Below are 24,389 nucleotides of genomic sequence, written 5' to 3'. Positions count from 1 at the left end.
TTGGATTCTATTGATTCATTGAAGATTTCATTTTTCATTGTTGTTCATTGTTGATTGTTGTTAATCTCTTGTGTTGAATTGCTTTGATTCTAATTCTTTTCTCTCCATTTTACCATGTCTTTCATTCTCGTCCTCCAAGTGTTTGAGAAAATGCCAACTTTAGATATGGAGTAGTATTCCCTCACTTGGCCTAGTGGTTGAGTCATTGGAGACACTTGAATAATGGATGCCAATTGTTGATTAAGAATTGAAGATTGCTAATTGACTTAGAGTGCACTAAAGCTAGACTTCCCTAGGGTGAGACTAGGACTTGTGACTTGAGTTAATTACTTTTACTTGACTTTTCTCTATGATTAGGGGTTAACTAAGTAAAGCAACACTCCTTTGTTATCACAATTGAATGAAGCTATAGTGATGGGACTTCCAATGTTCAACCTTGGCCAAGGCTTTTAATATTGATTGATTGTTGTTTTCTTTTATTCAATTTGTTGTTTTCTTTTATTCACACTTTTATACTACACTCTTTAAACCACAAAAGACCACTTAACCAATAGCATGCATCCTTGTAGCATTCCTAGGGAAGACGACTCGGGATTAATACTCTCGATTATAGATTGTAGATTTGTTTGATGATGGATTTTGCGTCGGTCTAGACTATACTACGATTGATTACTTGAAAAATTTCTATACCGGCAAAAATCCATTCGTCAATGGTCCCTTGGTATGTTCTTTTCAGAAGTACGTCTGGATGCACCCCGTGGTATCAGAGTATTCAAGGAACTTATTGACATGAATATTTCAAATTCTCTCTTACTTTCCATTATCTCCAATATACCTTCTCTTTGCTTTAGTTCATTAGGCTCTGATACCACGGGGTGCATCCAGACGTACTTCTGAAAAGAACATACCAAGGGACCAATACCTCTTGTCATCTCTATCCCGATTTCCCACTATACTCATCTCAATTGGGGATTCAAGGGAACTTATGACAAGAGCGTCATGGATGCCGATATGTTCTTTCTTTCCAATACTGGAACTTCTCATGGATCGGATCAGTTTCATTTCTGATAGGCAGGATCCTCAAGAACGAGGCAAGCCTAGAGCATACGTGAAACTAGTAAGCAAAGATAAGCATATTGGAGACTCAAGATTTCAGAGAGAGAGAGAGACTTCTCTTCTTTTTCTTCCTCCATGAAAACGAGTTTCTTGTCAAATTTATTCGATCTCCTTTGTGCGTTCTCTCTTTGCTTTTTCATTCGTTGTTTTATCTACGTTTATCATTAGTATTCTTGCTTCGTTTTTTTTTCGATTTTCATGGTTTTTGAAATCAAGCTTTGAAATCGTTTTGAAGATAATGGAACTTCAGAAATACACCAAAACAATTATAGAAATACACCCAACTGATTACAGAAATACACCCAAACGGTTACAGAAATACACCCAAACAGTTATAGAAATACACCCAAAGAATTACAGAAATACACCCAAAGGATTACAAAAATACACCTAAAGGATTTAAAAAATACACCCAAATTTCGTTGAAGTACACCTTATGCATAATTCAAAACTCTTCCTTTTTCTCCTCATCATCTTTTCTGCTGCTTCTTCTTCTTCATTTTCTTATTTCATATTCTCATAATTCTTTTTTGGAGGAAAAAATCAAACAAAGAAAAAAATACATAATGTTGCAAAATCAAAAGAAGAACGAGGAAAAACACGACAATAAAGATGAAATACTTCAAAAACGAAGAGGCACGGAAAAAGAAAAAGGAGAAAAAAAAGAGGAGGCATGAAAGAAAGAAAAAGAAAAAGAAATAAATGACTTGTATGACTTGTGTGGAAAAACGCTTGTACGTAAAAAATTCCTCATTATACTATTTTAAATAAACTAAATTTGAACAAATATTTGATAAAAAAAATTATATTATATAATAATATTTTTAACAAAAATAGTTAATTAAATATTGAATATACTAATCTAATTATTTATCAAGTAATATAAAATAAAATTTTAATTATTTTATATTTTATGTTATAATTTAAAATATTATTTTAATATAATTTTTTAATATTATAATTTTTTTTTGAAAAATATTTAATCTTAATGGATAAAAAATACTCATATTTTTTGTATTTATATGTTTTATATTTAATTATTTAAGAATAAAAGATTTTTGTTGTCGTTTAAAGTATTGTGTATTAAAGTATTGTCATTTAAAGCATTTATTTACGTACTAGGATATTTTGTATTTATTAGAGCCCATCAATACTCTTTTTTTATGTTAGCCTTTGATTTTCATCTAATAAAATCTAATGGTCTATATAAATGTGGCATATTCAATAAACTCAAAAAATACCCTTAAGTTTTATTTTGTTTCAATTTTGTTCTAGAATTTTTTGATTTGTATCAAATATACCCCTGACGGCTAATTTTTCAAAAAATTTAAGACCAATTCAACAACAATTTCATAAGAATAACTCTTAATACAAATAAATCAAGTATAATTTTCATACATTATTATTAGATTGGTCTTAAATTTTTTAAAAATTTAGCCGTCGAGAATATATTATTCAAGGCAAATAAAAAAATTTTGGGACAAAATTGAAACAAAATAAAACTTAGGGCAAATCACAATAATAAACCAAGGGGAGTAAAATTTTACACAAATCCTCCAAATCAAAATCTGCTTCGTGAATCCACCAATGCACATTTATATGTAGTTCGAACCAGCCTGATTCTATCTCCATTTCTACATAATTCGAATCAAGTTGGTTTGAATTATACAAAAACACATGCACACACTAATTCGAACCAGTTTGGTTCGAATTATACACAAACACATGCACACACTAATTCGAACCAACTTGGTTCGAATTATACACATTAAAAAATTAATAATTTAAAAATTAAAAAATATATTTTTTATTTTATACATTAAAAAAAACTAACAAAATATTTAATTACGAGACTTCTTTAAAATATTAATGAGCTATCAATTCGAATTCCATACAATACTCTTTTGTCTATTTTTAATAGTTCATGAATATTTTTTAATAAATTTTTTAATAAATTTATTTAAATTATACTACAAAAAATATTTGATCCTATGCAAAACAATTTTAAAAAAATGGCTTAAAAAATGTTAGGAGTACTATAAAAATTTGTAAATATCCTAATGATTTAGGACATTAAAGAAATACTCTATATAGTCAATAATAATTTAGAAATTAAAGAAAAAATATTTTTATCATGTATTTACTTAAATCACTAGAATATTACAAATTTTTATAGCACTCATAACATTTTTTAAACCATTTTTTTAAATTATTTTGTATAGAATAAAATATTTTTTTAATTATTTTATATGGAATAAAATATTTTCTTTCATTTCTAAATTATTATTGACTATGTAGAGTATTTTATTTAAAATTTGAGTACATGTATGCATTTACCTAAGTTATTAGAACGTTACAAATTTTTATAGTACTCCTAACATTTTTTAAGCAATTTTTTTAAAATTATTTTGCATAGGATCAAATATTTTTTATAGTATAATTTAAATAAATTTATTAAAAAAATATTAAAAAATATTCATGAACTATTAAAAATGGACAAAAGAGTATTGTATGGAATTCGAATTGATAGCTCATTAATATTTTGTTTTAATAAGTGTATAATTCGAACTCAACTGGTTCGAATTAGTGTGTTTGTGTATAATTCGAACCAAGTTGGTTCGAATTATGTAAAAATGGAGTTGGAATCAGGCTGGTTTGAATTACATATAAATGTGCATTTGTGGAAAACAGATTTTGGTTTGGCAAAAAAATATATTTTATCCTATTTTTTAATAACTTAAAATCTTAAATCAAATCCAATGAACTCAGTAAATTTATTTTTCCAACAAAAAAAGGCAACAGTTTTTAATTTTATAAAAAGAATAATTTTGATTCCCAAAAAATTATTAAAATCCTTTACTACTATAGTTAACTTAATAACCAATTAAAAAATAACACATCACACAAAATAAATTACATATTATTTTACAAATAATACAATAGAATTGACCAAAACATTAAAATAATAAAGACGCGTCTAACCAGACCATTTTTTTTATCTGATATTCTTAACTATTAATAAAGGGAGGGAAAACAATTTTAATTAATTATATTTTATTATTCTAATTGCAGTAATGATAAATGAGTACTTAGCAATAAATAAATCTACTGAATTTTGCACCGATTCAAATATGGTAAAGATGCAAATTAAAAAATCAATTGGGTAATTTTTTATATTTAAAAATAAATTTGTATATTTATATTAATAATATTTTAAAATATAAATTTTTTTCAACTATAGTTATAAATTTTGACATTTTGACTGTTTGAAAAAATATTTAAATCAAAATAATTGGAATCATTAAAATAATTAATAGAAAAATATATTAACATTTATTTATATGATTAATTGAACTTAATTATATAACCCAATCATATATATGCTCCTTTGTACATTGATTAAGAAAATGAAAAATAATATAGATTTGTGAAACAAGTGCGAAAGGTGAAAAATACTACAAGAAAAAGGTTGAGTATCGTCGAATTTATCGGCAGTAACTACGTCAAATTTGTAAGATTTTTTAATTATTGGCAAATTTTGTTTTTCGATGGTAAATCTGTCGATAATTTTTGGAGAAAAAATAAATTAAATTGGCGCATTCTTTATCACCAGGTTTACCGTCGGATTAATCCGACGGTAACTCAATTTAGGAAAACGATACGTTTTGGTGACCTGTGATAGATTACCGTCGGAATTTTCCGATGGTAAAAATGATATAAATTTAAATCACGAACCCCTTCCCCCTCATTTGAACCCTCACAATTATCACCATCATCACCACCATCCCTTTCTATCTCTTAGGTTTCAGCCGCTGCCGTCGAGACCACCGCCGTTGCCGTCAACCCCCACCGCCGTCGCCTCTTTCTTCTTCTCCTCCCTCTCAGCGCCACTGCAGTTCTTTCCTCCTTCTCCTTTCACCCTTCTCAGCCCATAGTTTCCAGCTCCCTGCTTTGGCAGCTCATGACCGCCACCTCTAGTGCCGGCAACAACCCGGTGTCGTCGCCTTCTTCGTTGTTTTCTACACCCTGTATTCAAGGTTCTTTGATTGAATTCTGTTTTTTTTTTCGAATCCTATTAGTTAGTTTTAGATCATTAGATTGATTTAATTAGTTTAGTTAGTTTAATTTTCTGTTTTAGTGGATTTAGGTGGTTAGGATAGTTTAGTTTAGATTTATAAGTTCTGAATTTTTGCTAAAAGTATCTGGAACTATTCTGAGTTTGCTGATTGAATTAATGGAGAAATTGCTGCTGAGTTTATTTGGTTAATTGTTTGATTATGCTCATTCACTATGTTAATTACTATTTTGTTGTTTTGCTATTTTGAATTAATTAGATTGTTGTCTAATAAATTTATGATCAACACTGCTGACTTTTTTGTGGTGTCATTGATGTTGAATTTTGTCGATTTGTGTTGCACAAATTACTTTTCTTTCAAATCCCTTGAAATAATTCCTTGTTCTCTTCTTATTTTGACTATTTGCATCGATGGAATTTGATTTATTTTTTCATTTTGACTGACGTTTTTAATTTTGAATGTTTTGAGGTTTCTTACCTAATATTTGCAAGTTTGATACACTTGATCCTATGAAATTTGATTTGTTTAATTTTAGCTTAATTTAGTTTAGGTTTGATTAGAATTTCAATTTTAATTTTCAATCAGTTTCAAAGTCAGTTTAGTTTAGTTTTCTAATCTTTGTGAATTTAGGTTGATTAAATTAGGTTAGATTCAATATACATTAGGTTTTAAATTGTTAAAGTGTTTGGAATTGTCTAATTGTTGCGTTGATGACTATTTTGCTGAGAAATTGTTGCTGTGATTGTATGATAATTTGATATTTGCAAATATGTTGACATGTAGAGGTGCTGCGGATCAAGCTGCTAGTCGTGGTTATAGCCGTGGTCGGGGTAGAGGGAGGGTTTCTTCCGATACCCCCGGGACTTCTGGTTCCTCTCCCTCTACCCCGACCACCCCGGTGACGCCACAGATTGCGGATTTAGCAGACCATCCATTCATCATGGTTCATAACCCTAACTACGTGTCTCCGACTACGACGATGACGACGCCTCCTACCGCTCAACATTCCGCATCCAAGTCGACACCGCCTCTAGCGTTGGACATTTTGGCCTGATAACACCACAGGGTAAGTATCAAGTTTAGTCTCATGTATTTTTTGTTTATGGTTATCGCTGAAAGTGCTTGAAATTGATTCTAGTTTAGCAGATTTAGTATTGAATGCTGGTTAGTGTTTAAAAGTTTCAATGATTATGGTTAACTTTGTTGTTGAAAGTTCCTGATAATTGATTCATGTCCAGTGAATTTAGGTTGATTTAGTTGCTTGTTTAGTGTTTCCTGTTTCAATGATTATGGTTCTTGCTGAAAATTGATTCCTGTTTAGTGGATTTAGGTTGATTTGGTTGGCTGACTTGTGTTTTTAAGTTTCAATGATTATGATTAATTTTATTGATGAAAGTTCCTGCTAATTGATTCCTGTCTAGTAGATTTAGATTGATTCTTCATTGCGGGTTGTTAGGTTTGCTCCAAACAACGTGTGTACTTAGGAGATGATCAATGTCATCAAGCTGGTGTACGACCATCCCTGGCCCAACTACACAAAGATCCCCGATGAGACTAGTGAGCGATGGTTTCAGAAATGGGCGGTAATTAATATTTTTATCTTACTTAACTAATTTTAAAGTTTTTTTGTTGCAGCTGTACTTTAGGTGGGACACTGAGCACAACCTTATTGTCAAGAAGATATTTGACCAAAAATGGGTCATCGACTCTAACAAATGCTGGATGATGTTCGTCAGGGGCGGGACCACTGGACGCAGTGGCTTCATCCGAACATAAAGAAGGCTTTGTTTGTTCATTGGGAGACCGATGACGGGTTCCAGCATCAGCGTCTCACCAACAGAGCTAACAGGGCCTCAACTAGGTCGTTCAAGTATATTGGTGGCTCAACGACCTTCATGAAGACGAAAGCCAGACTGGTATGTAAAGTGACTTTAATTTTGTTAATAACTTAGTTATATTCTTCTGCATTTCATTACTAGGCATCCTAATCATATTATTTCAATGCAACATGTGTAATCGAAATCGTTGGATCGCGAGGCGACGTTAGTGGAGATGTTCAAGTACACCCACACGCTGAAGGAGAACAAAGAGACATTTGCTGATCAACAGTCTCAGGACCATTATGTGAGTAAACATACATCTGATTATCTTTTGCTATAAAATTATTAGAGATTAACTGTATATCTGTTGTACTAATCACAATAACTTGTGTTAATTACACAGGAGTCCAACACACAGAGACTAGAAGCCGCAACTCATCAATCTCAGCAAGGTGGGGAGGACGCCGCCGATGGCTCTGCAGCTTTACTCGTTGATCTTGATGTGGTTTGGTGCGAGACCGCCTCAACGACGTACAAAAACTGCGTATATAGGATGGGACCATTCTTCACCAGCAGCCTCCACACCTCCACACTGAAGCCGTCGTCAAGCTCCACCACCAGTCGAGCCGTTGAGTTTGAGGAAGTCATAGATTTGAGGCTGCAGGTGTAGGAGCTCCAACGCAGCTTTCAACAGCAAGCTCAAAAGCTTAACAATTATCAGGAGAGGTATCGGCAGATCCTCACCCGCATGACATCCATGGATGAGCTCAGGCTAGAGTGGAGGGTGTCACTGGAGCGAATGGAGTGTATGGAGGTGTACCAGGTCTAGATGCGTGCCACTTGCATTGACCTTGCTGGTGGCATACGGACATCACTACCTTCTGCGCTGCCGACTTAGGGCCATGGGACCAATGACGACGACTACCTAAATCTGTAGTTATTAGTTTTTTATTTTATTTTTCATTGTATTTATTTGATGTAATTGACTTTTAATTTATTTGAACATCATTTTATTTATTTTAAATAAAAGTTTTTTTGTTATTTATGAATGGACCACTAATTGTGTGAAAAAAATTTTAAATTAAAATTAACAATTTATTTCAAATTTAAAAATAAAAATTTGACATTACCATTGAAATTTTCGTAGGAATAATCCGACGGTAATAGTGCGCGAACCAACATTTTTTGGCGCCAATAATACCGTCGAAAAAATCCGCCAGTAACCAATTGATTTTCCAAGCCAATAATCCGTCGGACGAAAAAATTCCGTCAATAAATATTTACCGACGAAGTTTATATTGTCTGATTGTTTTAGACGGTAATTAAATTACTGTCGGATTTTATTCAATTTTTCGTCGATAAATCCGACAGTACTTAGTATTTTTTGTTGTGAAACATACTGAAAAAATATTTTGAATAGTTAATTTTATTTTTACATAATAGTTAAATTATCTATTTTATTAAAAAATTTAGTTAAAATGTGTTTTAGAGGTTACCATTTGAAAAAAAAATACTAACCAAATTAAACATAAATATAACAAAAAAATTAATCACTTATTCTTAATGTGTACTAAGTAAATTAATTCTTTCAATAAACCCTAAATTCTAAACTCTAAACCTTAAATCCTAAACTCCAAATCCTAATCACTTAATCTTTCTGTATACTAAGTAAATTAATTCTTTCAATAAATATATATTAATTTTTTCATAAACATATTATATATAAATATAATAAAATAAATTAAGTACATGACCTATGCATAGTGCGAACCATATATATACTAAAAGTCTAATAATATAACTAAATTTCACTTAGTTAGTATTCGTTATTTGTGTGATTATAATTTAAACCATTTTTATTAAAATTTTAATTTTGTTGGGTTGTATCAAAGTTACAGAATGTAACAACATTTATTTAAATATATAAACATAATAATTTTTACATTTAAGTGGAATCCACTAATATAGGCTAAAAAAATAACAAGATTATTTTGACCTCTATAAACAGAGGATGAAATAGTCTCATACACATACAACGAGTTTTTATATATAAAGACTTTTTGAAATTAAAAATAACAACTATTAGTATCAATGGACAAACACCCTCAAATTTTTACAATAAAATAACATTTTTACTAAGAAAAAAGTATAGGTAAAAACAACTCCTAACTAGTCAATTTTTTACTAGATCCCGGTTGATTACCTATCAAAATTATTTTACTAAAAACGTTATTATATTCGACCGTAACAGTGATTTAAGGTGCTACATTTTGAATTAATTACTAAAGAAGCGTTGATTAACATAAAGAAATCACTAATTAATACTATATGGATTTTCTGTGATTATTATGAAATTGAAAGCACGTATTCATGCAAGTCTAATTTGAAGCAAGTTGGATGATGCATAAATTGGTGTGTAGCCATGCATTGGCATGCATGCTTTAATTTCGTTATTTGTCAATTCTATCTCCAATTCACCACCCATCACTACCTTCTCACTATAATGATAATAATAATAATGAGTGACTTCACTAGCTTCTTGTGTAAACCATCTTAGCTAGCTTCTTGTGTAAACCATCTTAGCTAGAAACATATGTATGTTGCTCTTGGAAGTATAAGGATTTAGGCAAAGTAGCGAAAATACGTGTTGTTATTTGCGATTGCAATGCATGAGAACCCAAAATACACCAAATATGATTTGGGTAACACTATACAATAGCCAAAGTCCCATTTCACACACATGCTCACTAAGTATAGAGCTAGTAGCTTTCGATCTCTTTGATGATAAAACCAAATTTCTAGTATAATACAGCATATACGCAGCTTTCTTATTTTTATCAATCGGGTAGAGATGGTGCCTATATGCTTTTATACATATTTGGTTTTGAAATTAGGTTTTGATTTTAATTTGGTTTTGATTTTGATTAACTGGTTAAAAATCGTTTTTTTTTAATTTGGTTTTGGTTAACCAATTCTAAAAAATATGGATATAATTTTTAAAATTGTTTTATTAAATTGGTTAACCAAAATGTGATTATGATTTTTTTAATCGGTTAACCACATTTTGGTTTTTTTTTTTTATGAACACCCCTACAAAAAGGTAATTATTATTGTTGGTAATTAATCATGTAAAGTTATGATCATGAACTTAGAAATACTTAGAAATATATCCTATCATATCATTATTATTTATTTATATATAAAGAAAAAATACAATCTAAAAAAGAATTAAGACAAATTAAACGGACGAAGCATGTTATATACTTGTACTAAAAAAAGCTGAGAGAAAATGAGCTTTGTTATGGAAACTACAACACTGATGTTAAACTTTTGTTGTATCTCTCTAATTCGTGTATTTTACTATTTTGTTAGAGAACTTAGCTTTAGTTATAGATAAGATACATGAAAAAACAGATCAATTTTTACGAAAAAAAAACAAAAATTGGATAGGATTAAAAAAACTAATATATGATTAAGACAGTTGAACAAAATATGGCAATCTTTGCTTATTATTTACTATAAACAGATTTCGGTGCTTTGTTGTTTGTTAAAGATATGAATATATTAGCTGCCACTAACGGAGAAGATTTATATATAAAGGAGAGAAAAGACAGAATTTAAACCAACGACACTAACTTCGAACCTTGGAGAAAAAAGGGAGCGTAATACCACACAACTGGTCTGAGAGACCTTCTGCTAAAGTTTAACATCAAAGTGTTGTGGTTTTCTTAACAAAGTTCACTTTCTCTCTGTTTTTTCTGTGGTACATGTACGTAACATATCTTATCTGTTTAATTTATCTCAATTCTTTTTTGGATTGTACTTTTCCATTGTATATAAATAAATAATAATGATATGAGAGAATATATTCTTAATTGTTTTTGTGTTACTGATCACAACTCTACATGGTTATTTAGGAATAATAATAATTACCTTTTTGAGAAGGTGTTAAGATCGGAATAAGAAAGAATAGATATTATTGATTAATTATCGTTGAGATCAAATTTTACTTTATAAATTGAAAGTCTGCATGATGTTATGAAACTCATTAGATTAATTGCATGTATAAATAAACAATGATGGATGGAATAATAATATTTTCAGCGTGGAGTGCAAGTGGTAGAGAAAAGTTAGAAATCATCAATAGGGTTGACATTAAATTAATAAGGTGATCAGTAAGAATGGAAGGAGGGCCGGAGGCAGCGAGTAAGCAAGAGTTCACGGAATTCTGGAAAAGAGCAACTAGTTCGCCTTACATCATGCGCCTTGCTCTATCGGCCGGAATTGGAGGTCTCCTCTTCGGCTACGATACCGGTGTTATCTCAGGAGCCTTGCTTTACATTCGCGAAGACTTTGTAGAAGTTGATAAGAAATTATGGTTGCAGGAAGTCATTGTAAGTATGGCGGTAGCGGGAGCCATCATTGGTGCTGCACTTGGTGGATGGATGAACGACATGCTCGGCCGTAAGACCTCTATCTTGGGGGCTGATATTGTTTTCTTTCTTGGCGCAATAGTCATGGCTATTGCCCCTGCTCCTTGGGTCCTCGTCGTTGGAAGAATTTTGGTTGGTTTTGGAGTTGGCATAGCTTCCATGACTTCCCCTCTCTATATCTCAGAAGCCTCTCCAGCTGCCATTAGAGGAGCTCTCGTTTGTATCAATGGTCTCCTCATCACCTTTGGCCAGTTCCTCTCCTACCTTATCAACCTCGCATTCACCAAGGTATATATATCTACTCGGATAATAACTAAAAAAGATTTGGTCATTTAACATATTTGACTAAACTATATAACATAATATATAGACTCCTGGAACGTGGCGTTGGATGCTTGGGGTGGCCGGACTTCCGGCGGTGGTTCAGTTCGTTTTAATGCTGACCCTTCCTGAGTCACCGAGGTGGTTGTACAACCAGGGGAAAGAAAATGAGTCAAGAAAAATCCTGGAAAAGATTTACAGAGCAGACGAGATTGAAGGGGAGATAAAAGCAATGAGAGAAGCCGTAGAACAAGAGAAGCAAGAGGAAGGGTTGATCGGTCAAACTCTTGGAGAGAAAATGAAGGCTGCTTTCAGCAACGTTGCTGTTCGAAGAGGATTGTATGCAGGCGTGACTGCTCAAGTCGCTCAACAATTCGTTGGCATCAACACCGTCATGTATTACAGCCCAACCATTGTTCAGTTTGCCGGCATTGCATCAAAATCTACCGCACTTGCACTCTCCCTCGTCACATCTGGTCTCAACGCCGTTGGATCTATCCTCAGCATGCTTTGCATCGATAAATATGGAAGGAGAAAGCTCATGCTCCTATCCCTTATTGCAATAATCATTTGCCTCCTCACTCTCACCGGAGTTTTCTATCAGGCAGCTACCACCGCTCCTCCAATTGACAATGTTGACACTCTCAGCTTCGGTGCTAACGCTACATGCCAGGCTTATCTTGATGCCCCTAATGTCTCTTCATGGAATTGCATGAAATGTTTGAAAGCTGAATGTGCCTTCTGTGCCAGCACTGGGGGCAATGTAAGTTCATCACTTCCATCTCTTTCAACTTATATATATATCTATGTATTAGTCTAATCTAATCTAACATAATCAATGAACATGATGCAGCATCTTCCGGGAGCATGCCTGGCGGAAACAAAGGAAGTCAGAGCGGTGTGCGGTGAGCAAAAGCGCGTGTGGTTTTCTGATGGATGCCCAAGCAAAATTGGAGTGCTTGCAGTTATAGTGTTGGGACTATATATCCTAGCCTACTCTCCTGGAATGGGATCAGTGCCTTGGGTTTTGAACTCAGAGATTTACCCATTGAGATTCAGGGGAATTGGTGGAGGCATAGCAGCAGTTTCAAATTGGTGTGCTAATCTCATAGTGAGTTTGACATTCTTGTCACTCATCCATGCACTTGGGGCTGCAGGAACATTCCTCCTCTTTGCTGGGTTTTCCACAATTGGGCTCATTGCCATCTATCTATTGGTACCAGAGACCAAAGGGCTTCAGTTTGAAGAGGTCGAGAAGTTGCTTCAGAAAGGTTTCAACCCTTGCGATTGCACCAATCCAAAGATAGACGAAGAGAAAGCAAGTACTAGTAAATAAATAAAACGATATGATATGATATCATGAAGCTGTTAGTTCTCTTTCTCCATGTATGTCAATTTGTATCTAACACATTAAATAAGAAGGGGCACGTTGTATGAATATTTTTATTTTTATTTTCTCTACACATTTTAGCTTTTTTTAGGAATGGATTCCCCAAAAATAATCTAAATTGTGTATTAACATCATTGTATGTTCTGCTTTTTCATAATTAAAAAAAAATCACAAAACATTGCCTTTACATAATTTACTTTTTTTTATACGTCAGTGACGAATTATACTGCCACCATAATAGTACAAAATATTAAAATAGTCAAATATTTTTGCATTTCACATAAAAATTACGAATACATAAAGAATTCAACCTCTTATTTATTCTATTTATTTTTACTATTTAGATTAAAAAGTGATCATACAAAAAGAGAATACAATTTTTTTTAGAAAAAATAATATTTTCTCATATATACATTAGAAAGTTCAAATAATTTATTTTTAATAAAAAGTTTCAAATTAAGCACATAATTAATATATTTTAGAGAATTAGGTTAATATTTTCATAAATTATTTTTTTTTCTCCCAAGTCTCCATTCCAGAGCTGAGTCCAATACCACCAGTCCAGCGAAAGAAGCTGAGTCCAATAGAGTGAAATATTTTGTTCAAGCAGTTCAAATTATGAATCATATTTATCAGTAATGACGGACATGTACTTTCATCATAATAACAATGTGTGCATAAAGCAATCATATGATTGAAAACTAACCTGCAAGATTGAAAGAGACTGGACATTCTTTATGTTTGGTACAACTAGACCATTTGGAGTAGCCATGGCAACTCCAATGTTGTGTGAACCTATAGCAAGTAAACCCATCTTGTCAGATCCACATTTACGGCTAAAGCCTCAAATAAACCATTGAATTAACAGACACCACATATCAACCAACTCTAACCAGAAAAACGTTGAATCTACCAAAATTCAAACACATTCAACCTTCAAAGAAGGCTAGCAAGACATATCGAGAGTTCAGCCTGTAATGTTTAAGAGACAGACCTTTGAATATGACCTCCATTGAATCCTCTTTGAAGCAACTATTCAAAGAGGGGTACTTGGTGAGGGCCATTGACAGTGATTTGACTAATATTGGCAGAAAAGTATGCTGGACATCTGGAGAAGGTTTGTTTTTCTGAAAAGATGTTTTAAGCTCCACTAGAGCATTGCAGTTTATCTCATCTACATAATGGAAATGTGGGACCTTGGCAGCCAGAGACATTGATTTTACATTGCTCTTTGGTATCCCCTAAAAGAGAATAGAGAAGAAAATAATTAACTTCCAAGCTATTGCAACATTCAAGGTCGTCACGGTTTTCTTTCCAGGTTGACATGTATCATTGTCTCGTAAGAAAGACACAGAAGAAAAGGGGTTCAGATTCATATGGATGCTTTTACCTTAGGGGAAGTATCCTATCCTCTGATGGTGATTTATACCAGGTGTCACACTCTATCCTTCTGTTCCTTGAGACTTCTCTACATTATCAGCATGCAAAGCAGCAGATGCATTTCTAATTATTCCCTTCTTAGCAGCAAAATTGAGCACATCTTCTTTCAATACCCTTCCATCTTTTCCAGTTCCACATACTTCATTTATGTCCATACCATGTTGCTTTGCAAGACTCCTTACAGCAGGTGTTGATAACACCGCAGCACATTTCCCTTTTTCAAGATCAAAATCTAGTAGCTCTGCATTATTTGAATTACCAAGAGCCGCTGTAGCCGATGCGGACTCATTAACTAATATTTGATCAGAATCAAGTGACTTTGTAGTTTCTGAATCACCAACAGTCGCTGACAAATAGAGCAATGTTGGAATACAATCACCTCTTGGACATGCCATTTGAGAAGTTCACATTCTACAATACCTTCACCAGTTTGTGCCAACGGCACATCCACGATCTTACCGGCCGGAAGTTCTAGTGCAGGTTGAGTAGAAAAGCAATGCCTCTTCCAATGCAGAAAATTGAACTACAACATGGAAATTCAACGAATATGCTGAAATAAACACACAAACTCACTCCAATTCACATAGAAAGGCTTCCAAAAACATATCAAACTTTCATTACTTTTAATTATTATGCAGCCATCAATTATAACTATAAGTAACGGCCAACATCACAACAGCACCTCATAAATTAACTGTATCAAAGTCTAAGAGCGAAATTGGTGTGACTATTTAGTGCGAAAATAGAAGGGGAAACAATTGATCAACCTAGCTAGCTAGTAATGGCAGTAAGAATTAACAAAGAGCATAAGCATAACAAAAATCAATGCGATTCTTGATCAAATAAAAGGTGAAGCAACTGAGCATTGCGAAAGAAGGGAATAAACAAGTTGGCATGACGATTTAAATAACCCCGAGACCAAGTGAAGTAGAATGGAGAAACTCACATCGAAATAAACATAAGCTGTAGAACGAAGAGCAAAGGCAGAAGAAGAGAAGGTGTGAGAGTGAGAGAGGTGAGGGCAGCGGAGCAGAGAGCTGAGAGGAGAACCCGGCGGGCGGAGGTCCAAAGCTTCCTGTGAGATCTGAGATATGCGGGTGAGCATCGTCAAAAGAGGGTCTTACGTGTAAACGACTTGTACTTTGGTTGTTGAAAAGTGGTGTGTAATTGAAGTGCTTTTGGAGAACAAAAGAGAGACGTTTGGAATTGGATTATTGGATAAATGGATAAAATCGATACAAATGTATGTACATAAGATGTAAATTAATAAGTATATCCCATGATATGATGATACATTCATTCATCAGGAAAGCATGATGCTTTGTTACAAGCTGACAGGTTGCTGACTGATTGGTGTATTCACATGGATAAGGACCCGTTACAATTGTGGCTGGATTATTAAAATTTATTGTTTTTATTTATTAATTTAATTTTTTAGTAAAATAATTAAATAATATATTTTATTTTATATTTTTAAATAATAATAAATAATAAATAATTAATAATAATAATAAATTTTGATTATGTTTTAATATTTATTCCCAACACTATAACTGCAAGCACTCAAATTTTAATTTTTTTTATTTTATAATATTTTTTAGTTAGGGGTAATTGGGTAATAAAATTTAAAATTTAAGAAAAAAAGAACTATTTTAAAATCAAACTAAATCTTAGGGATGATTTTGTATAAAAAAAGTTGAGGAATAAAATTTTTTGACCTATACTTTCGAGACCAAAATTATACTTCACCCTTTATTTTAAGAAATAAACAAATATTTCTTTCTTCCAATAACAATTTTCTAAAAAAAAAGTTAAAGAGTTTAATTATAGATTTTAAGCCAATATTAATAACATTTTAAAATTGCTAGTTTACATTAATTATTAAACCGTAAATTTTAAATTATAAACCATAAATTCTCTAAAAAAAATAAGGGTTAAAAAATAACATGTAAATTATCTTTTATGATGTGTCATATTTTAATTGGATATTTATTTTTTTTAATTTGAATTACTATCTTAACCATAGTTAGATTATATTATAATTAAAATTTTAAAAGAAATAAATGTATAATTTATTAAAATATTAAAAACTGATTTTTTTTAATTTTTTAAATCACGTTAAGGGTGGCCCTAATCCTAAATTTTTCTTCCTCGTTCTCTCAATGTCACTCAACAACTCTCTCTCACACGAGTCAACCTCTCCTGAAGTCTCGAACAATCGAACTTCAGAGTTCAGAAGTCACGATCGCCTGCTCCTCTGATTTGTATCGCTAGTTTTGGTGCGTCTTCAACACTGCGTTGTTAGCTCCTGCTTTGTGTCGTCGCATCTCTTTGCTCCGGTGCGTCTCTCGTCATTGTGTCCTCGTCCGTCGCTGGTGTCGTCCCTGGTCAGAGCCTGCTTTGCCGTGTTTGGACAGGTTGGTTTTCTCCTTTTTCTAGGTTCTTGAAACTCCCTATGAGTTATTTTAATTATTCAGTTGGCTTGTAATTTGATTACAAGAACGAGATAGTGCTACTTGAAAAACGTGACGAAAATGAAAAAATAGAATCCATCTTCTAAAAATAATTTAGAAAAAAAAGTCATGTTTCAATTTTTAATACTTTAAAAAATTACATAATTACTCATTTTAAAGCTGACAAAATACCATAAACTAAAGCTTGCTAAACTTTCCTAAAGAGGAGTTGCAAGAGTTGGTAACAGAAAATTAGCTAATAAATAAATAATTATAATATGCTATTTTTTAAGACTTGCTAAGGAAAACACGTTATGCATATACAAACAACTAATTAAAATAACTATTTGAAAGACAATAAAAAAAATGAGCTTAAATAGCCTAAAATTATCTTAATATTAATTAATTATCATTAGAATAATTATGTAATTTTAAATATAATAAATATGTAGTTAAAAAGAAATTCAGTGTTTTGTCACGGAAACGCACTTGTTAGCTTGCTTCAAGAAGTAGAAAACAGATATGTAATCAAATTGATTTGGGGAAGTCAAAATACTTCTTGGGTGGATTAATGCGCAGTTCTCCCACGCTTCAGCCAAGTAACGACCATTATAATAATCATGGAATTAGAAATAATGCATTCATTATTTTTTTTTAATCTGGTGCAATCAAAGATTAATTAGAATAAAGTAACGAGAGAAAAACGAAAGAATGATCAAATATAAGTCCAATGGTGGATTGCGGTGACCATGACAGTGTAAAATATCAGTCGATGTAATTCGCCCAACAAATTGTAAAATTAAAAAAAAAAAATCCAACTAAGGTGCCTCGAATGCATGTAAATCTTTGCCATACACGTTACGGTTAAGTAGTATTCTCTACACCTTAAGTATTGGATTATCAGTTGATTAATATTGTTGACATGGATCAGCATTCTTGAACCGCTAAACTAAAAAGGCATATGTAATTATAAAAAGAAAAAGAATTAGCCATTCAAACATACTCCGAAAAATTATAGTGCTAACAAAATTTATAGCAATAACTAAACCCACAAGTGTAACTGAAGTACTGAACCATAAAATACAAATGAATACTTGGATCAAACAATTCTGCTGTCCTCAAATATTTTATTTTCTCATCGTACATTATTTCTCAATCATATTCCTATTTTTTGAAAGTAGAAATCAACGAAAAAGAAATTCAAAAACTAAAACATGCAATAAGCTGTTTGCATCTTATAACCGTGACATGGCTTGGTCCTTGGGGGCACTCTGCAATAAAACAGTTGGAATTCAGTAAGTGTAATACTAATGGCAAAAAAATCTTTGATAATGTAATTGACTAAATAACTTGGAAATGAATACAAATTGCTAAGGTTTCTGACCAGAGGAATATCTTTAGCAGCTCTAGCAGCCAAATAATTGCAAGGCTTGAAGAATCCACCATACAAGTCAGACCACTTCTCCAGTCTTGAGTGTATGTATTTGGATCCAAGAGAATCAGCCCAGAACATGAGACCTCCCCTGTTTAGATTATCCAAAAGTTTAAAGAAGTGTGACATAGCTATAATGTCATATGATTAATCATCAAGAGGTCAAGACAAACAAACCTGTAAGGTGGGAAACCCATGCCCATGACAGCTGAAATATCAAGATCTGCTGCCTTGACTGCGATGCCTTCGTCGAGGACCCGACAAGCCTCATTCACCACTGGAAAGAATATCATTTCTATGATGTCCTTTTCTGATAGCTTGACAAGCTGTCCAGGTTAAAACCACAACATCAGATCAAGTTCTGTTTTATACTAAAACTTGAACTCAAACCTTGTTTCATGGATTTGAATGGGTTAAAATTACCTTAGGATCGACAGATACGCCAGAAATACTCCTAGCCTTCTCAATATAGTTCTTCAATTCAGGATCAGGGCTAGCCTTGCGTTTCCCATCATACAAATAAAACCCCTTGCGGGTTGTTTCACCTGTTAGAAGCAGATATTAATAAGAGGTTTTCAGTAAATTACTTAGTATTCGACACATATCTCCTCAAATGATGCTACCATGCAGTCTATCTTTACCTGCTCTCTTTTCTTCCTGTAGAAGAGGAATGAGCATAGATTTATAGGTCCGCTCGGGGAAGTTCTGAATGAATTGCGTGCCAGTTGCAACGGCCACTCCAAAACCGACGAGATCAGCCAATCTGCATTAGAAGATGTAGGATTATTATATGATCATAGCACGCAGTGGAAGTAATAAAGTGATCGTGGATGCCATTGATTAGACCCTTCACAAAGTGATTTTGGATGTCATTCATATATCCAAGCAGTAATACCTGAAAGGCCCCATTGGCATTCCAAATTTGGTTATCACCCTATCAATTTTATAAAGGTCAGCACCACGTTCAACAAGTAAGAGACCTGCTTGTGTATATGGGAAGAACATCCTATTAACGGCGAATCCAGTGCAGTTTCCAACCACCACTGGAGTTTTCTTGATCTTCTTTGAAATATCTAGCACATCAACTATTATTTGGGGTGATGTATGATTGGTTCGTACAATTTCCAGAAGGGGCATAACATGTGCAGGACTGCAAAAGCACAAGTCAAGATTCAATCAGAAATGTACTGCAAGGAAATGTAGAATTCTGAAATGCAGGACACCACCTGAAAAAATGTGCTCCCACAATTCTATCTTGAGACTTTGTCTTCTGTCCAATCAAATTCAAGTCTATTGTCGAAGTGTTGCTAGCAAGAATACAGTGAGGTGGACAATACTTTTCAAGATCAGCAAAAATCTGTTGCTTCAAAGAGATATTCTCTATAACAGCCTGTACAAACATCAAACAACAAAAATTTATAACATGGAACAGGTTTTTGAACAATGTGAAGCCATGATATTAATGACAGCCAATGAGCAAACTTATACCGAAGCACATTAAACCCACCTCTATCACCATGTCCACATCTTTGAAGGATTCATAATCAAGAGAACCTTTGAGAAGAGACATGGTCTTCTCAAATTTGTCCTGGCTCATTTTCCCTTTCTTGACACGGCTCTGTAAGTGTCTGTTCTTTACCTTTAACCCTATTTACTCCAGCGTCCAAGAATTTCTCATTTACTTCTTTCAAGACGACAGGGTAGTTACTAACAATTAAAGCAGTTGCTATTCCAGAGCCCATTAATCCTCCTCCAATGATTGCAACCTTCTTAACTTTCCTTGGAGCCAGACCACGATCAGTGATCCCAGGTACCTTTCCAAGCCAAGACATGTTTAAGCAGAAGATGCAATCAGTGAAAACAAAGAAGGCACTAGCACCTTTGGAATTGGATATTCGTATATAATAGCATTTATATGGAAATCTAGTATGAGCATCAGGGTAGCTAATCTTGGTTCAAAACATTATTCATCACCATATTACCTTCTTAGGGTAATGAGAAATACAAAGCCTCCAAACTACTGATTAAGACATGTATTGTAGAACAGAAATTCTAAGATGTGTTTCTAAAATATCATATGAAGACTTATTTTAGTAAGTTGTATAGCCTTGCAAACATGACTCTCAGTCCTCACTCAAAATGGAAAAAATAAGGATGAAGTCAACACACAATTTCAACCAACCTTGGTTGTTCCTCTTTGAGCAAAGAATATATGAACCAGGCTTTTGCATGTATCTGACACTACCAGTCCATCAAATGCTTCGGCTTCCTGCAAAGGTCAAATACAATGTAGTTAACATTTCTGCAACATCAATGTAAAGGGGAAAACAATTGTAGTGGAGACAAATGACAACCTTCATGAGTCCTATACGGGGACCAGAAGCTATTCCTTGCTCAATAACATCAATGCAAACCAAAGGGTGATTGAGATTAGGAGCCTGTTTCCTAGCCTGAGCACGTGCAAATTTCAATATCTCTCTTGCCTCCCCAAGTGGTTCTATTTTGTCAGTCTTGTAAAGACTAGCAACCCATGGTCGTCGGTGCTCCAAAATATCCAGAGCCCACTTGCGAGCAGTGGTTACCAATGCATCAGCTGACACCAAACCATCTACAAGCCCCAGACTATGAGCTTCCTGCCCTTTAACTGGCTTTGAAGTCTTAATTCATAAAGAAAAACAAAATCAGGAAGTGTCAAAGAGATTAATTGAAATCACTGGACAAGGTTAAGTAAAACAAGAAGCATAAAATGTAGCATACCAGCATCATCTCAAGGGCCTTCGTCAGACCAACAAGACGAGGGAGTCGCTGTGTTCCTAAGAAAATTCATAACTCTGGGTTAACAATAAATAAAGAAAACAGAAACCTAAAAGGTAGATCAACTATAACCTTGTTCTTATCTTCTCTTGACACCACAATATAACCTTGTTCAACTAAATAGATCAACTATATGGATCAAACGATATCATAGAGCTCTATGTGTATCATATTCATGTTTGAACCATTTATATTGAAATCCTTTTTAATAATTCCCTTAATAGCTTCTTTATTTTTTGGTCTCGCTCTACCTCTAGCTATAGGAGTAACTTCCATCCAATCCACTTTCCTTGACGGGATCACTAAGTCCTTTTCCATTCTCCAAACATATCAATACCACCTGAAAGGAGATTCTATTTCTACCATCCTTTCTATAATTAACACCACCTCAACTCTCTCTCTTGTATTCATTCCGTCATTCCTACGATCTCTTTCTTCATGTTCTTGATGAACTAAATTTCAATACATACACCAAGTATTGTGCTGGTAGAAGTGTAACAAGTAAACCTAAATATAGAGGTATTAATTCAACTGAAATTAAAGCAGCCATACCTCCAAAGCCAGGAATGATTCCAAGTTGAAGTTCTGGCAAACCCAGTTGAGCAGTTGGGGTAGATAACCGGGCATTACATGCCTACAGGAGAAAGATTTTTAACATTTTAAACAAATTGCAATTTTTTTCCCAATTCTCTTATGTAAACAGTTAGTAATGCATACCATTGCAACCTCTAAGCCCCCACCCAAGGCCAGGCCATCAATGGCAGCAACAGAGGGTTTCCTTGAAGCTGAAAGAGGAAGTTGGTGAATTCAACATAACAGAAACTGTCAAATGAATGGTGAATAAGAAATTTGACAATAATTATGTACCTTCTACAGTATCAGTGATGATTTCTATTGATACCCATCCAGGTTTTGGACGCTCTGTATGGAGGAGACAGAGTCAGAAAATGAGTATAAACATACGGTAACTACTCCCATGAAAATGTCAAAAACATCTTCTCATGATGATCCTTATTTAAAAAGTGTAACTTATTTATTTTGCAACACTTTAAACAAAGGTAACACTTTTACTTCAAATAAAATCAAGCCCTATAATCTATCATCTAATGATCAAAATGATATATCTTCACATAATGACAATTATTAAATCTTCATTGGAGTAGCCACCTAAACATAATAATAGAAAGACCCATGAAAATAAAAGAAAAAAGAAACTAAAGTTAGTACCTTTTGCTGCTTGAATTCCACCAAATGCACTAATATCAAAGCCACCAGAAAATTTTCCCTTTGCACCTGGTATAGTAAACATAAGATCAGCGAGCAGGCAAGAATTATCTCTGGTGAATCTCAAGACTAGCCTACTGATTGATTTTGTTTTCTCTTCTTATCATAGATCATCTTTTGTTCTACACAGTTTATTACTCTAGTTTATCAAATGTGACAATGACAACTAATCTGTGAACACAATGAATCTGTAAGAATAGAATGACTTGATCATAGGTCATTTGGCTATGGAGGGTGGGGATTTGAGTAAAATGTCATAGGCCCAATCTGTGAGGTATGGCATTCTTCTTTTCATATTTCAGTTGTTCCATATTTAAACTAACAAGGGGATATCCTGGCATAAGGACCAAGATTATCTTATAAAATTGAAAAATAAAATAAAATAAAAGTGCCATTCCATCCAAGATAAAAGCTGCTCAACTCAGAAGCATGTTGCAATACCTGTGACAACAATAGCCTTAACATCATCCCTCCGTGAAGCCTCATCAAAACTCTCCTTCAAACTGTGCAATACTGGAGAAAGAGAGGAGGTGGAGCAGATATAATACAGGTTAGCCACACAATGTAAAACAGAGAATCATAGAAAAGAATCTGCATAGTGAAAGGTCGAGGTTCCAAAGAATACTGTTGCATTATCCTTAATTTTGACAACAGAGCAGCCCAAGCATAAAAAGCATGTGATAATTCAATAATGCATTAAACTCCACATCCTCTGGTGTGGACCATTCTCGATCAGAGTCAACACAATTCAGTTGCTATGGGCAATAAAAAGAACCCACGCACACTGTTGGAATTAACAGCATCACTGATCAATTTATTAATTCATTTGACTTGTTAAAGTACTTTATATTTAATCATTAAGCATTAGAGGCGGAACAAGATCTGATTAATTTTAATCAACAGTAATATAATAAAGGCAAAAAGAATAAAAGTGCGCGAAAGAGAAGATAGCTAGTAACGGAATTGGCACAAGAAAACAAGAATGAAGAAAATAGCATTTGCTCATTGTTATACCATCAAAGGAGAGAGAATTAACAGGTGGGTTGACGATGGTGATGATGGCAACCCCATCATCTCCAACCTCCAAGACGGTGCGTCCTTTACTCATTTCCCGTTGCTAATGGAGGAGAAGAGATTGCAGTGTAAAGTAGCTAGCTATGAGGGAAAGGAGATTTGATTGTGATGCGAATGTTTTGGAGCTCAATGAAGAAGAAAGAGAGTTGGAGGTGTCGTAAACCAGTGACTTTGTAAACGTAATAATAACAAGTAGCTCCCAACGTGGATCTCTTATATTCTCCTCCTTCTACTAATCCTATGATTATGCATTAAATTGACCATCATTAAGGTGCACAAAATCAGATTATTTATTACAGTATGGGTATACCCATTGTGATAATATTCATACTTTTTGTCTTTTGTGTATATCCTGCCGCTACTCTCCATACTCACGCACACCTCAACTCTCTTTTCTTGCCTTTTAAGGTTATATTTATTGAGTAAGATAAGATAATGACTAATTCTATAGTGTCTATTTATGAGTTGATGTTTAAATTTTATTTAATTTATTTTTTTGTAATAAATTTTAGTTTTTAAAATTTATTTATTTTAATATTTTTTAAATTAAATATTAATTTTAAATTTTTTTTTAGTAAATAAGCATCATTCAACTAAGATAATTTGAAAAAAATAGAATATAAAAGGAAAAGTATAAAATTTATTTTTATTTTCATATTTATTTCATGTTACAACTACCAAATTATCTTCTCGTTTAGCGTTATCTTGCTTACGTGCAAGATTGATGTTCCCAATG

At 33.3% G+C, this 24,389-nt stretch overlaps 2 protein-coding genes and 1 long non-coding RNA gene across 4 annotated transcripts; 1 reads left to right on the top strand and 2 right to left on the bottom strand.

Annotated features, from left to right (window-relative positions):
- The first annotated feature begins 11,193 nt into the window (after positions 1-11,193).
- LOC107464008 (inositol transporter 4) lies at positions 11,194-13,102 on the top strand. The gene is made up of 3 exons (XM_016082908.3): positions 11,194-11,733; positions 11,816-12,529; positions 12,620-13,102. Exons 1-3 carry the CDS (start codon positions 11,194-11,196, stop codon positions 13,100-13,102), a joined length of 1,737 nt encoding a protein of 578 aa, XP_015938394.1.
- A 1,128-nt stretch (positions 13,103-14,230) lies between these two features.
- Positions 14,231-15,799, bottom strand: LOC107464017 (uncharacterized). Of its 2 annotated transcripts, none has more exons than XR_008008358.1 (4): positions 15,543-15,799; positions 14,976-15,119; positions 14,547-14,888; positions 14,231-14,397 (listed from the first exon to the last, which is right to left on the bottom strand). It is a non-coding gene; the product is annotated as an uncharacterized LOC107464017 (long non-coding RNA). The 2 variants fall into 2 exon arrangements; XR_008008359.1 differs by having other exon boundaries at positions 14,547-14,864.
- Positions 15,800-18,110: 2,311 nt separating this feature from the next.
- LOC107463971 (peroxisomal fatty acid beta-oxidation multifunctional protein MFP2) lies at positions 18,111-23,890 on the bottom strand. Its single transcript, XM_016082865.3, is given in 18 exon segments — positions 18,111-18,320; positions 18,434-18,572; positions 18,659-18,807; positions 18,905-19,026; positions 19,123-19,244; positions 19,377-19,631; positions 19,708-19,871; positions 19,989-20,117; positions 20,119-20,295; positions 20,664-20,750; positions 20,836-21,138; positions 21,239-21,294; positions 21,848-21,929; positions 22,013-22,080; positions 22,163-22,216; positions 22,523-22,588; positions 23,021-23,092; positions 23,594-23,890. Coding segments are annotated over 18 exon segments (2,175 nt in total). The 5' UTR covers positions 23,688-23,890; the 3' UTR covers positions 18,111-18,284.
- Positions 23,891-24,389: the final 499 nt, after the last annotated feature.

The sequence above is a fragment of the Arachis duranensis genome, chromosome 1, assembly GCF_000817695.3.
Source record: "Arachis duranensis cultivar V14167 chromosome 1, aradu.V14167.gnm2.J7QH, whole genome shotgun sequence".
Classification (NCBI taxonomy): Eukaryota; Viridiplantae; Streptophyta; class Magnoliopsida; order Fabales; family Fabaceae; genus Arachis; species Arachis duranensis.
This window is presented reverse-complemented; position numbering and strand designations above follow the sequence as displayed.